The 15,952-nt window shown below is 42.6% G+C and overlaps 1 protein-coding gene across 2 annotated transcripts in view; it reads left to right on the plus strand.

The window, feature by feature from the left end:
• Positions 1-15,952, plus strand: part of NDRG1 (N-myc downstream regulated 1) — a 66,584-nt gene that overhangs the window by 33,313 nt on the left and 17,319 nt on the right. For both annotated transcript variants that reach the window (XM_037891980.1, XM_043539061.1), the window contains 3 exons: positions 4,618-4,723; positions 10,390-10,510; positions 15,145-15,207. In XM_037891980.1, the coding sequence (XP_037747908.1) occupies positions 4,618-4,723; positions 10,390-10,510; positions 15,145-15,207 (290 nt within the window). The remainder of the gene's footprint in view (positions 1-4,617; positions 4,724-10,389; positions 10,511-15,144; positions 15,208-15,952) is intronic.

The following is a 15,952-nucleotide window of genomic DNA, read 5'->3' on the forward strand; positions in this document are numbered from 1 at the left end:
CCCTTTCCTAAGTGAAGCACTTGTCTTTAATGAATTGTATCCTGTTGACTTCAGACCAATTTGTCAAGATAATTTTGAATTCTAAACCACCTGCAAATGCTTGCACAACCCCTTCTAGTGGTGTCATTTGCAAATTTTATAATCATACTCTCCATTCCATTATTCAAGTCATTAATGAAAATATTGAATAGTACCAGACCAGGAGTGACCCCTGTGGAAGACCAGTAGATATGTCCTGACACTGAGCCACTGATAGCTGCTATTCAAGTAGTCGTACAACTGGTTGTACGTCTACCTCATAACTTCATCTAGACCCCACTTCCTACTTCACATATGGGAATGTTATGTGGGACTGTCAAGCCTTACTAAAATCAAAATACATGTCTGCTGCTTTGCGCCATCCCCTAAGCCAGTAACGCTGTCAAAGAAGCAAATTAGGCTGGTTTGGCATGCTTAGTTGGCTGTTCCTTAACTCTAATATCCTTCTAGCTACTTACAAATTGTTTGCTTAATAACTTGTTCCAGCATCTTTGAGTATCAAAGCTAGGCTGACTGGTCTTTAATTTCCCAGGTCTTCTTTGTTCCCTTTTTTAAAAGATAGTCCTATGTTTGCTCTTCTCCATCTTTGTGAGAACCTCACTTATCCTCATAAAAAGAAAAGGAGGACTTGTGGCACCTTAGACTAGCAAATTTATTTGAGCATAAGCTTTCGTGAGCTACAGCTCACTTCATCATCCAATGAAGTGAGCTGTAGCTCACGAAATCTTATGCTCACATTTTTTGTCTCTAAGGTGCCACAAGTCCTCCTTTTTCTTTTTGCAGATACAGACTAACAGCTGCTTCTCTGAAACTTATCCTCATGTGTTCTTGGAGATTGCTTCAGCTGGTTCCTTAAAATTCATCCTAAGGTACTTATCAGGCCCTGCTAACTTGAATGTATTTATCTAAATATTGTGATGTTCCCCTGACATTATCTGGACCAGTAATCTGCTAGGTCACTCCAATCCTTGATTCTGGGAGTCAGCCTTACCCTGCTCTGCTGTGAGAACCCTCACTCCTGGGCTGTTCACACACAGCCTCTAGCATGTAAGCTGCTCCCAGCTACATGAGTGAGCACTTTTGGCCAGGCGCTGCTTGATTGTGCAACCAAATAACACTAGCCAATACCCCTGGTCCCAGCCACAATCCTAGGAGCCTCTGTTTTGCAGTGTCCAGTTATGACCCCTGGATGCTGCAAGCTTATGTGAGTTTGTCAATTTAACGAAGAAATTGATCTGCATTAGGCTTGTTATCCCAAGAGGAGTCTGACACGTCCAACCAAATTCACTGCTTCAGGTAGAATAAACAAACACTGTTTTATTAACTAAGGATAGATTTTAAGTGATTATAAGTCCAAGCATAACAAGTCAGATTTGGTCAAATGAAATAAAAGCAAAACACATTTTAATCTGATCTTAGCACTTTCAGTACTCTTACAAACTTAGATGCTTCTCACCGCTGGCTGGCTGCCTTTCAGCCAGGCTCTCCCCTTTTGATTAGGACTTCAGTCAGTTGGTGGTATCTGTAGATGGAGGTGGGAGAGAGAGCATGGCAAATATGTCTGTCTCTCCCTTCCCTTTTATCATGTCCTTTCTTCCCTCTTGGCTTTGCCCCCGCCCCCCCCCCCCTTCAGAGTCAGGTGAGCATTACCTCATCAGTAGTTCCAAACTGACCAAGGAATGGGGGGGTGACTCACTTAAGAGTCCAACCAATCATTTGTTGCTGCCTAGGTTAGTGTCCTTTGTTCCTGTGTGGCTGGGCTGGGTATGTCCCATACATGCCCTGATATGTGAACTGCCCCTCTGCTCTTGGAGTTTTTGCCTGGGCTTATTTTTAAACCATGAGGACACATTTTCAGCCTCATAACTATATACATGAAATTGCAACCTATAACATTACTAGAACAACAATGCTCAGTGCATCATAAGCCTTCCAAAGACACTGGACATGACAAACTTTGCATTGGATACCACACAATCATTTTATAAGGATGCAGGGTGTTCCCCCGAGGTATAGTGTCACAATTGTTCTTTTCCTATTTTGGCTTGCATTCCTCCCCCTTGTAGTTATTAACTGTGGGTAGGGTGGAGTATGCTATGGGACTGAAAACATTTGACATCTCATAAGTATTGTAAGTACATATCACTAGATAAGCATTGTCAATCATAATGTAGACAACAAACGTGAATAAAATATTTCACAAACTCCTATATTCACCACCACCTTTTTTGGCATTTAAAACCTAAGACTTAAGTCGAGAATTTTGTACTAATGGTCGCATGTATGTATGATCAGCTGAAAACTTCAAACTGATTTTTTTAAAAAAAAATCATGCAGATGTTAGACTTTTTAGTACAAGATTGAACCACAACTCCTATAGCTACTGCTCCCAGGGGGCATTCTGCACCCAAAATTAATTCTGTGCAAAAAATCTGCAACAAAAAATTCTGCACACAATATTTTTAAAATTCTGCCAATTTTATTTGTCAAAATAACATTACATAATCGCATCAGTTTCAAATATTTTGGTAATAGGTTTCAAAATACCAGTCAGTAAGTATGTCTGTAACAATACAAATACACAATTGCCCCAGGAATAGTGAGTTAAAGAAACCCCTATGAAAACCCAGTTCCAGTTTCTCTGTCCCCTCCCTCCCCCAGAGCCCAGCTAGGGAGCCAAACATCCACAACTCTTCCCCCTCCCCCCCACACACACCCAGCTACGGTGCCCTCCCAGCCAGTGCACTCAAGCCCAGTTGCAAGGTCCCCCAGCCCAGGTACAAGCGTTCCCTTCCCCCCGACACCTGCTCCCTCCCCACCAGAGCCCAGGGATCCAGAGGGAGAAACAGCCAGATACTTGGTCTCAGGCTTGCATGGAGTTGCCTGTGCATTGCCATCTCCTTCCCTCAGGGTGTGCTGGGAACTGCAGCTGCCAGGAACCCTCTAGCTCCCTCCCCCCAGCAGTGTCTTCTATGTGTGAGCTGGATCTAGTGGCAGCCAGCAGCACTGCAGCCCATTTCTGGGGGGAAAGAGGGAGAAATTATGCACACACAACATTAAATTTCTGCAAAATTCTGCATTTCACAGTGGTGCAGAATTTCCCCAGGAGCAAGCTACTGATAACTGCTTAATGAGACATGTAGCCCCCTAACAATGGCCTCCCTCAGAGTGCTGTCAGTCTAAACTTCAGACTAGTACAGTATAAGGGTTTGTCATTTAACACTTGTAGGCATAGCGAGAGATGTCTGTTTTTATTTGTACTAATTTGTATTTTAGTGTCTTCCTCTAATGGAGTTAAGATTTGGGCTACCACTAGTTATAATAACACTCATGGAGTGGTTTTATCTAGTACTGACCACAGACATATTAGGATGACTGCATCTCTGAGTGTGACACTTTTTTTGTGTGGATGCTTACAGTAAAAATCAGTGAAGTTCACTGGGCACTTTGCCATAGTGAAACTTATTCTTTAAAGTAGAGGGCTATGTTTATAGTCATGACAAGCACCACAGTGTAGCATGGCTACAACAGTACTACATGTGTCTATTTGACTGTGACTTCTGTACAGGCTGTTAATGGTGGTTATTTATTGTCCAAGTTTGCAAGGCCTTATAGTCACTTCATAGCCTTTATTTCTTTGGATAATGTAACATTAACTTTTGAACACCATATCCAGTCAATCCCAGAACTTCAGGGAGTGTTCAAGGCATTAGAGGGCAGAATGTTGGGTTTTTTTGGTGATAATTGGAAAACTGAAAGGAAGAAATGGGGGGGGGGGGGGCAACAACACATTAGACCCTAGCATCTGGTTAGCTGAGCTAGTCACTTCAGTTGCCCATTTAATTGTTTGTAGATCAAATAACCAGTTGATGGTGTCCATTAATGCATTCCAGCATTAACAGTACGCTTCACTTTAGGTCTGCCCATTTTCTCAGTACATTTTGAGAAATGTTGACTTCCTGAAAGACCAAAGAAAGGAGAAAAAGAATGATTGGGATGGAAAGGGTGGCAGGCATGTGGGATTGGAGAAGCATGTAAAACACCTGGTGGGGGTAGAATGGGGGACTCTGGTGGGAGACAGACAGATCCTCTGGCATGGAGGGGGAATGAGGGGCACAACCCCTAGAATGTGGGGAATGATCAATTCTGGTATGGGGGGACATCCTGGCCTTGGCATGAAGGAGGGTTGCATTGAGTCTCTAAAATAGAGGGGAATGGGAGGATGGCATATGGAGCTTGTGGTGGAGAATGGAGGGATACAATGGGCCCTTTGTGTGTGCAATAAGCTTGGCCTACAGAAGCAGCAAAATGTATGGCACCCCCCCAGTCTTTCTTAGTCCAATTTTAAAACCTCTATCGACAACATCCAGTGCTCTTGCCATCTATCCCATAAGATAAAAATGACCATGAACTTGGTGTCTGTATCAAGAGTCTGAATATTGCTGTGATGAGTTCCTTATTGTTTTTCCTTTCACTTTGAATGATGTCCAAATTATGCTGGATGTGCATGATGCAAAAGATCAAGTGAGTGTCTGAGTGAAGCATTTAAATAAGTAATCACTTGTTTCTTATTTGCAGGAGCAAGATGTTGAGACCCTTCATGGCTCTGTCCATGTTACTATGTATGGGACTCCCAAAGGAAACAGGCCTGCCATCCTAACATACCATGATATTGGATTGAATCGTAAGTGTGATCTTTCATACAACAGCACAGTGATGGCCAGCTGTAACAGCTGATCACTTTGTGGTTCTTTAACTTACAGCCTGCCATGATCCTTGCAGCACATTTGTTTTCAGGGGTAAAATTAGGATCTTGGTGTGGCAGCTTGCCAATAAATTGTTGATCAGTGCAGGTTGATCCAGACTGGCCTTTGCTGCATCCCAGACTTCACTGTGAGCCACTGTATAAAACAAACCAATATGGAGGTACAGAGGAACAAGGGGCCCAGATTTTGTTCATGGTAGACTTTGGGCTAGCTGGCAGTCAGGAGGAAGGAAATGAGCCTGAATGCAGGCAAATAGGAGCAGAAAGTGGTGCCCTTTGATGCCATTTATCTTAGTAGAAAGCTATCAAAAGACTAATTGTTGGCATGTGTGGAGCCACTCTTGCCTCTCATAGACATCATTTCCTTAATACCCTGTTTTTAAGGGACAAAGTGGCTTGAATTCTGAGTATCCTAGAATATCAGGGTTGGAAGGGACCTCAGGAGCTCATCTAGTCCAACCCCCTGCTCAAAACAAGACCAATCACCAACTAAATCATCCCAGCAAGGGCTTTGTCAAGCCTGACCTTAAAAACTTCTAAGGAAGGAGATTCCACCACTCCCTAGGTAACGCATTCCAGTGTTTCACCACCCTCCTAGTGAAAAAGTTTTTCCTAATATCTAACCTAAACCTCCCCCACTGCAACTTGAGACCATTACTCCTTGTTCTGTCATCTGTTACCACTGAGAACAGTCTAGATCCATCCTCTTTGGAACCCCCTTTCAGGTAGTTGAAAGCAGCTATCAAATCCCCCCTCATTCTTCTCTTCCGTAGACAAAACAATCCCAGTTCCCTCAGCCTCTCATAAGTCATGTGTTCCAGTCCCCTAATCATTTTTGTTGCCCTCTGCTGGACGCTTTCCAATTTTTCCACATCCTTCTTGTAGTGTGGGACCCAAAACTGGACACAGTACTCCAGATGAGGCCTCACCAATGTCAAATAGAGAGGAACAATCACGTCCCTCGATCTGCTGGCAATGCCCCTACTTATACAGCCCAAAATGCCATTGGCCTTTTTGGCAACAAGGGCACACTGACTCAATCCAGCTTCTCATCCACTGTAACCCCCTAGGTCCTTTTCTGCAGAACTGCTGCCGAGCCATTCGGTCCCTAGTCTGTAGCGGTGCATGGGATTTTTCCATCCTAAGTGCAGGACTCTGCACTTGTCCTTGTTGAACCTCATCAGATTTCTTTTGGTCCAATCCTCCAATTTGTCTAGGGCCCTCAGTATCCTATCCCTACCCTCCAGCATATCTACCTCTCCTCCCTGTTTAGTGTCATCTGCAAACTTGCTGAGGGTGCAATCTACACCATCCTTCAGATTATTCATGAAGATATTGAACAAAACCAGCCCGAGGACCGACCCTTGGGGCACTCCACTTGATACCGGCTGCCAACTAGACATGGAGCCATTGATCGCTACGCATTGAGCCCGACAATCTAGCCAACTTTCTATCCACCTTATAGTGCATTCATCCAGCCCATACTTCTTTAACTTGCTGGCAAGAATACTGTTGGAGACCATGTCAAAAGCTTTGCTAAAATCAAGGAACAACACATCCACTGCTTTCCCCTCATCCACAGAGCCAGTTATCTCATCATAGAAGGCAATTAGATTAGTCAGACATGACTTGTCCTTGGTGAATCCAGGCTGACTGTTCCTGATCACTTTCCTCTAAGTGCTTCAGAATTGATTCCTTGAGGACCTGCTCCATGATTTTTCCAGGGACTGAGGTGAGGCTGACTGGCCTGTAGTTCCCAGGATCCTCCTTCTTCCCTTTTTTAAAGATGGGCACTACATTAGCCTTTTTCCAATCATCCAGGACCTCCCCCGATTGCCATGAGTTTTCAAAGATAATGGCCAATGGCTCTGCAATCACATCCGCCAACTCCTTTAGCACTCTTGGATGCAGCGCATCCAGCCCCATGGACTTGTGCTCGTCCAGCTTTTCTAAATAGTCCCGAACCACTTTTCTCCACAGAGGGCTGGTCACCTCCTCCCCATGCTGTGCTGCCCAGTGCAGTAGTCTGGGAGCTGACCTTGTTCGTGAAGACAGAGGCAAAAAAAGCATTGAGTACATTAGCTTTTTCCACATCCTCTATCATAGGTTGCCTCCCTCCTTCAGTAAGGGGCCCACACTTTCCTTGACTTTCTTCTTGTTGCTAACATACCTGAAGAAACCCTTCTTGTTACTCTTAACATCTCTTGCTCGCTGCACCTCCAGGTGTGATTGATCTTCCTGATTTCACTCCTGCATGCCCGAGCAATATTTTTGTACTCTTCCCTGGTCATTTGTCCAATCTTCCACTTCTTGTAAGCTTCTTTTTTGTGTTGAAGATCAGCAAGGATTTCACTGTTAAGCCAAGCTGGTCGCCTGCCATATTTACTATTCTTTCTACACATCGGGATGGTTTGTCCCTGTAACCTCAATAAGGATTCTTTAAAATACAGCCAGCTCTCCTGGACTCCTTTCCTCCTCATGTTGTTCTCCCAGGGGATCCTGCCCATCAGTTCCCTGAGGGAGTCGGTCTGCTTTTCTGAAGTCTAGGGTCCGTATTCTGGTGTTCTCCTTTCTTCCCTATGTCAGGATCCTGAACTCGACCACCTCATGGTCACTGCCTCCCAGGTACCTATCCACTTTAGCTTCCCCTAGTAATTCTTCCTGGTTTGTGAGTAGCAGGTCAAGAAGAGCTCTGCCCCTAGTTGGTTCCTCCAGCACTTGCATCAGGAAATTGTCCCCTACACTTCCTGGATTGTCTGTGCACCGCTGTATTGCTCTCCCAGCAGATATCAGGGTGATTGAAGTCTCCCATGAGAACCAGGGCCTGTGATCTAGTAACTTCTGTGAGTTGTGGTGGGAGTCTGCTATAGACCACCGGACCAGGGGGATGAGGTGGACGAGGCTTTCTTCCGGCAACATCACCCTTGTTGCTCACACCAGAGGCTCTCAGGTTTTTCTGCAGTTTCATACTTGAGCTCTGAGCAGTCATACTACTCCCTTACTTACAATGCAACTCCCCCACCTTTTTCTGCCCTGCCTGTCTTTCCTGAACAGTTGATATCCATCCATGACAGTACTCCAGTCATGTGAGTTATCCCACCAAGTCTGTTGTTCCAATCACATCATTCCTTGACTGCCAGGACTTCCAGTTCTCCCTGCTTCTTTCCCAGGCTTCTTGCATTTGTGTATAGGCACTTGAGAAGTTGCTGATCATCCCTTTCTCAGTATGAGGCAGGAGCCCTGCCCTCTCGCATGCTCCTGCTCATGCTTCCTCCCAGTAACCCACTTCCCCACTTACCTCAGGGCTTTGGTCTCCTTCCCCCAGTGAACCTAGTTTAAAGTCCTCCTCACTAGGTTAGCCTGCCTGCTTGCGAAGATGCTCTTCCCTCTCCATTAGTTAGAGCCTGTCTCTGCCTAGCACTCCTCCTTGGAACACCATCCCATGGTCAAAGAATCCAAAGCCTTCTCTCCGACACCATCTGTGTAGCCATTCACTGACTTCCACGATTCGACAGTCTCTATCCAGGCCTCTTCCTTCCATGGGGAGGATGGACGAGAAGACCACTTGCACCTCAAACTCCTTTATCCTTCTTCCCAGAGCCACGTAGTCCGCAGTGATCTGCTCAAGGTCATTCTTGGCAGTATCATTGGTGCCCACGCGGAGAAGCAGGAAGGGGTAGCGATCCAAGGGCTTGATGAGCCTTGGCAGTCTCTCCGTCACATCGTGAATCCTAGCTCCTGGCAAGCAGCAGACTTCTCAGTTTTCCTGGTTGGGGTGGCAGATGACTCAGTCCCCCTGAGGAGAGAGTCCCCAACCACCACCAGCCTCCTTCTCTTGGGAGTGGTGGTCGTGGAACCCCCAAGCCTAGGACAGTGCATCTCATGCCTTCCCATCAGCAGAGATTTTCCCCTCCTGTATAATCCTTGTACCTATAAACAAAATCTTTCTAGGTAAAAGGTGAAGGACCTCTGGGTCAAAAATAGCCTATATTTGGGAATCTTCCAAGGACCATGCAGCAACATGTGCTTGATAAGGATTTTGGAACAGGAAAAGGGTATACGTCACAAAATGACAAAAGGGTGAAAAGAAGCTTGTGGAAGACTCCTTTTTTGAATTTTGTCCTAATGCTGCTGAGGGTTTTTAAGTATTTAGCTATGTATGTGTCAGGATTCTAGAACTTTGTATAGATTCAAACCAGAATAAATCAATGGATGATGAAATGGTGTCAGCACAAAGTATGACGTTTCTTCTCCAGTGCTGCATGATTTAATCTTGTATAGATGCAATCTAATAAAAAGCCAGTTAGACCAAAAAATCAGATCTAATACCAAATATGTTTTTGCCACTGTCACTCCACAAGACTTGGCATTTCTTTACTCAGTTATTAATGTTTACTATTAGACCCGTAGGCGCTACAACAAGTAGAATTAGGGGTTCATTGAACTGTGTAAACACACAGTCATGGTCCCTGCTCCAAAGAGTTTACTTTCCATCAGTAAGCCTATTGTAACTCATTTCTTCATGGTAGTTTGACAGAAGTATCCCTATACTTCATTTTGTATTTTCCATGGATTAGGGAGGGACAGGTGGCCTCTTGGCCTTAATAGTTGAGATTGTAAGATTTTTATCTAGGAAGGAAGAAAAATCTGTCTTTATGCTATAAAGGTCTATTGTTCATCACATTTTATACTAAAACTACTCAGTTCAGTTACATGTGATGTTAAAGAGGTTGATAGCAGAAAAAAAATTAAGTAACTTTGCTGTTCCTTACCTTGCATTTTAACAAGGGAAGGATTAAAAAATAACTTGGGCAATGCACCACAAATGGATAACTTCTGAATTTCTTTTCATGTTTAACAGTGTAAATAGGTTATTTCTTGCTGGGTCTCACCCTAGTGCAATACAGCTGGCATTGGGTTTTAAATTCAGGAGGAAATGAATAAACCTTAAACATGCTTCTGCTGAAACCTTAAAGTGAGAAGTTCATATTTCTAAAGAACCCTAAATGTTTAGGCCTAATCTGCTTCATAGTATTCCTGTAAAACATTTTCATTTTAATGTACTCTGCTTGTAGCTAGCATAGGAAACTTCAGACTAGAATGGTGTAACTTGCAGTCCTTGGAGTTAAGGACAAGAGAACTCTGCAAAAAAGATAATTGACTGTCAGCTCTACTACTTTGGATTTGCTTTCTTTTTCACTTTTATTATAACTCTCTAAGATGACTAAAGTGAAGTAAAATGGAATTTTTTTGTTATTAAACAAATCCTGGGCTAAATGCTTCTGCCCCACCTGACTTCTAGTTTAACTTTCATGTCAGGAATTTCCTTGAGACTTTGGTCTGCCACAAATTTTGACCGAGTACCAGAATTTAACTAACTTGAAAAAATTTCTTGAACTGTTCAGCTTTCTGCCTCAAGGTGTTAAAGTAGTAAAGTAACACCATTTATCTTAAACTTAAAGAAACGCAGACTAAAATACTCATACAAACTCTCAAATTGCAGTTTCTTGTGATGTCTGCATTACAACTGTGTAAGCCATTCAGTCTTTCATCTTAATGACTGTTACATTCTTTTTCCCTCTAAGACAAAACTTGCTTCAACCCCCTCTTCAACTTTGAAGATATGCAGGAAATAACACAACATTTCGCAGTCTGTCATGTGGATGCACCAGGGCAACAAGATGGAGCAGCATCTTTCCCAGCTGGGTGAGTTGGAGCTGGGGAAAGATCTTGGTGCTTGCAGGGTTGGCTTGTTGAGTGGTCAGAAAAGAATATTCTTGATCTGCAGTTTTAATTTAAAGAATTTATGAAAACTTCTGTATGTTTTGAACTATTATCTGTAGAGAATCTTCACTTAAGTCGGTGTGAGAGATCAGAGTCAGTCTGCAAATCCACACTTTAATATCCTGTTTCCTTAAAACTAATGAGACTGTGCTCCCAAAGTGGTTTTCAAAGCAGTCTGTGCTTTGGTCAGTTTAAATTATGAATCAACTAATTTCATCTGTAAAGAATGTTTTCCAGCTCTTTATTCCTACTATTGCAGTAGATCTGTAACTTGTTCCCTCATAGCTATATCTATCCAAAGTACAAACATAAAATGAAATCAGAGTAAAAACAATATAGGTATTTAACACTGTCTAAAGACACCACAAAAATTGAGAAATTACTTTCTTTAAAAAAGAGGTAAAATCATAGAATATCAGGGTTGGAAGGGACCTCAGGAGGTCATCTAGTCCAACCCCCTGCTCAAAGCAGGACCGATCCCCAATTAAATCATCCCAGCCAGGGCTTTGTCAAGCCTGACCTTAAACTTCTAAGGAAGGAGATTCCACCACCTCCCTAGGTAACGCATTCCAGTGTTTCACCACCCTCCTAGTGAAAGTTTTTTTCCTAATATCCAACCTAAATCTCCCCCACTGGGAGATTTGGGAAGTGCTGGTAAACAGATTTGATAAACTAAAATACTAGTGCTATTTGGAAAATCCTGTTAAGGAACTATTTTTAATATTCAGCAAATTGGATGCATTATACATCTTAGGCTGTGAACTCTTGAGCATTGTCTTGTAACCCTCCTGAAAATCCTTTGTCATGTTTGGTGTAAATCTTTTCTTGTACTAGTAAAGCCTGCCGACATGTAAAAGGATTATCTTGGCCAAAGTGTGTCTCTCAAGACTGGATTGCCTTAAATTAAGATGTATTTTGGATAATCAACGTAATATAGGAGGAGTTGCCAACAGGCAAAGGGAAATGGGCAAATGAAGTAAGAGTTGTACTGTGTAAGAGCTAGGTATAATAGTACTAATTAATGAGCTTTTACCCATGTTATGGAAGTTGGGCTAGATCCCTTACTTTTAAGCTGTGTGGCAGTGAGAAGTCTTGTTGGAAAAGATTGTGGGCCAGATTCTCAGCTGGCATAAACTGACATAGCTCCACTGATGTAACTGAAGCTACACAGACTTTTTTTTTAGAGCATCTGATAATCTGGCCTTGTGTGAATTCAGTGTACTTGGTGCAATAGCTGTCTCATCTACTCAGTCTTGTGGATTTTGTGCTTCAAAGCAACCTAACCACTAACATTGCCCATTTCCTATAACAGACTTAATAATAAAAAACACACCTTGGAGTTTGTGGCTTCATAGACAAAGGCCTAGTCTAAGCTAGCTAGTTCATACCAGTTTGAGTGAAATCCGGTATATTGACAAAGCAAGGGTACCTGGCAGGACAACTGTATCTACACTAGGGCTTTTGCCAGTATAGAAATGGTGGTTCTCTTCTCCCTCCTCCCCCCATCACACCCCTTGCTGACATTGCTGAAAAGACTACATGTACCACAGCCAACAGTGTTCTTGCTTTCACTAGTTAGGAAACAAATGCAATTAGGAAACAAATGCAATTTGTACATGTTGTAGAGTATCTTCTCTCTTTGGTGCTTGCTGTCATTTTGAGTGGCCTGTCAGGAATGTCCCTTCAGTCTCTGGCAGGACCACTGGATTAGATTCTTCACCTGTGCCAGTTTGTCTTCTGTACATATGTTCTTAAATCATGTTGGCAGAAATAATTGAAAACACTTTACAAATGCGCAAACACTTTTTTTGTTTTCTAGCCCAAAGTGGGTAGAGATAGCAGTGTGGTGTCAATTCATGTTTCTCGCTGTTGAAGTGGGGTGGCAAATTCTAGCTGGTCTCCCAGTCCGGGACCCCATTCTGGTCCCTGCTCATCCCTCCTTCCAGTCTCCCTGCAGAGACCCTTGTCTCTCTCAACCAGGAAGTCTCCCCTCTCTTTTACTCTGTGTGAGCCAGTGCCACCGGAGTTGAGTTCTCTGTGGACTCCCCTGCATGCTGCTGTACTGGAACACTTTGTATGCCAGGTTGCAACACACTTTGGCTCGGCTGCCACTTTATCTGGGGCAGCTTGGCCAACTTTGAGTGGCATTGCAACCTCATTAGCCAGTTTGCAATGCCACCTACTAAAATTTGGCCTGGCTGCCCCTCCTGTCGGTACAGAGGAATGGTGGGTCAAATTTTAGTGACATTACAACCATGTGGCCAGAGTAATGCTCCAGCAGCAATTGTATTAAGCATGGTTCTTCTTAAAAGTGGTCAGGTCATGGCCTATGGAACTTCGAGCAAGTGCAAAAACCAGGTGGGTAGGAGGGCAGGGATGGTGGCATTCCTCCTTTTTGCCCCAGTTGGCATCACTGAGACAAAGCCTCCTTTGTTCAAAACTTTTAAATGTAGTTCTAACCTACAGTTAAGTGCCAGTGGGGGCTTGTGGCTAAAGGGGAAGTAGGAAGCCAAATACCGTTCCTCTCTTGCCCAATATACAAAACCTCTTTCATGACCCAACATAGCTTCACCTCAAGGAAATTGATAATGGATGAAAGTAGACACTTCACAGGAGAACTGGTTTTCTGCCTAGTGTTTTTGAGAGGCTCATCAGTTATTGAACACTAGCCAGCAAGGGCTTTATTTGCTTACCCCAATAACATCTACTCTGGTGGGATATTTCTTGGATTCCAAAACAAAATCCACTTGGACACATTCTATAAAAGTCCTGTAGTATTGCCCTTGTAGGGACCAGTACTTCAAGATATTAAAATTCTGGCCAGTTAGTAATGAGTTAGTTCCCAAAGTATTGCCCAGCTAGTCATTAGCTGATTCTCTTAGACAAGCTGACTGTTAGACTTGCCATAGGTTAATGCTAATAATGAAGCACAGTTAAGGCAAAAGGGCTTATTTAAAACCCTTGGGGGCAAGCTGGCATAGTTCTACTGACTTTTTTAATAGAGCTGCACCAATTTCTATCCACAGTGAATTTGACCCTTAAACTTCTCCAGCCTATTCACTGCATGGTGGGATTTCAGGGTACGTTTTTATTTCCTACTGTTTAACAAGCCTAAAAAAGCATCAGAAAAAAAAGTGTAGAAAAATTTACATAAAAAATAAAACTTTTTCTGAAATATGCTCTGTAAGCTGAACCAGTAGCAGTAGTTCATCTTGCACCACTTTTTCTCCCAGCACATAGACAGGAGTTTTGCTTCAAACTCCAGGTGAACAACTATACTTTTTGGTTTTAGGCATATTCCTTTGTGGGTGACTTTTTTTGAACTGAGTTATTAGTTTCCCCAATATGAATTACTTGTAAACAACTTCTAGTTCGGGGTGGGGGTGGCGGGCTTGGTGCCCTCCCTGCAAGTGTTTAGAAGTATTTTTTTCTGAAACAGATGTTAACACTTGCAGCACTTCTACAAGTTAGGAACGTACTGAAGTATTGGCAGATCTGGAAACTGAGCCCAGTGAATCCTGAGATCACTAAACTCAGCTGTGTGTGTGTGTGTGTGTTTTTGGAGGTGTCACAACAGTTCCATAGTTAAGATTGCATGTGATGAATGACTGGTACAAAATTTGTATTTCAGATCTAAAGGGGGAGTTTGGTTTTGTTTTTTTTGTTTTTTTTACTGCCTAAAATCAATGACCAGCCTCCTTTCTGAGGAAGCATCTAATGACCAAACAACAAGACAGAGTCAAGAGTTCTGAATTTAATTGCTCCTGCCACAAAACTAGTGGCATTAGGCAAGTCACTTACCTTGAGAGTTGGTGGTCAAATTTTTTTTACTAAACTTTTTTCTATCAAAATGCAGTTTTGTTGAAACTGCAATGTTTTGTGAATACAGATCAGCCAGGATCTGGGTAGGGGGGAGGAGTACAATAGCCAGTAGTCTGGTGGTTAAGGCACTTACCTGGGATGTGGGGGATCCAAGTTTAAATCCTAGCTCTACTTAATTTCTGCAACCCAGGTGAAGTGCCCTAACCCCTGGGCTATACAGTCAGTTTTTCTGGGCCAGTGAGTATTTTATTTCCACAGAGGGGAATGGCTGCAACTGCAGAGATGGAGAAACTGCTGCTGTAGCCTAATGGTTAAGGCATTTGTCTGGGCTGTGTCTCAGCTCCAAATCAGGCAGAGCAGGGATGTGAACCTGGGTCTCCCATGTCCTGAGTGAGTGCCCCAACCACCAGGTTGTGTTTTACAAAAACTCATGATGGCTTTGGTTCCATATATGAACAAAAACAAATAAAACTTAGTTTTTTAATGAAATGTAACTTTCCTGCCAGCCCTACTTACCCCATTTGCAAAATGACTTCTCCATTGTACCAATGCCAAGGCTTAATTTTTTGTAAAATCACTTTCAGATCTTTGCCTGAATTGATCCAGAAGTGCAAAGTATTACATCTATAACACCTACATCTTTTTACTTTAGTCTTAAATGTCCATCTGATCCAGTGGATGAAACCCTACTGGTGGGTAATTACAAATTTTACCAATACCTTTTTTCCCTGTAGATACATGTATCCCTCCATGGATCAGCTGGCAGAAATGCTCCCTGGGATCCTAAAACAGTTTGGGTGAGTAGAGTGGTATACTTGTCATTCAGCCTCCATTTTGGTCTCTGGTGTTCTGACAGTTTCTTCAGCATGTGGTGTACTGAATAGATAAGCAAGTTCGCCTAACTTTTGGGAGAATGTGTCCAGCTTCTAAACTGAAATTTTCATGTGCTGCTTCTCAATTTTTGTCCCAACTCTTCATAAATCCTTTTTAGAAAGATTGATTCACTGTCATTCTTCTTTTTAATTTCCACCTTATTCCCTATATTGCACTTGTCCTTTTTTTCTAAAAGTAGTTAGTTTTACTGGCACTTCTCCTTGTTTTGAGAAGTCTTGTTCAGTTATTGCTTGTTCAAAAAATTTGCAAACTATATTTCAAATTTGTCTCTGGGTAGACTTCTCATTTAGTTTAATTTAAATTGTTCATGGTGCAGACTACTTATTGCAGAAACTTGGACAGAACTCCTTTTGTCTTAAGCTTTCCCTGCTCCAACAGTAATAAAGTTGTCATCTTGAAAATTTAATGTCATCAAATGTGTCAGTAGTTCAGTGTAAGACTCTGAATCACTAAATTTCTAGCATCTAGCCTCTCAGAGCAAGACATTCTAATTTGAATTCAGATAAATGTTAAACAAGCCTGTTTGGTGTGTGTGTGTGTGTGTGTGTGTGTGTGTGTGTATATATATATATATATATATATATATATATATATTTTTCCCACTTCTTAATGTCACTGATTTAGAGTACACCAGTCTTGTGTCAGGTT

Source organism: Chelonia mydas, chromosome 2 (assembly GCF_015237465.2).
Source record: "Chelonia mydas isolate rCheMyd1 chromosome 2, rCheMyd1.pri.v2, whole genome shotgun sequence".
Taxonomy (NCBI): Eukaryota; Metazoa; Chordata; order Testudines; family Cheloniidae; genus Chelonia; species Chelonia mydas.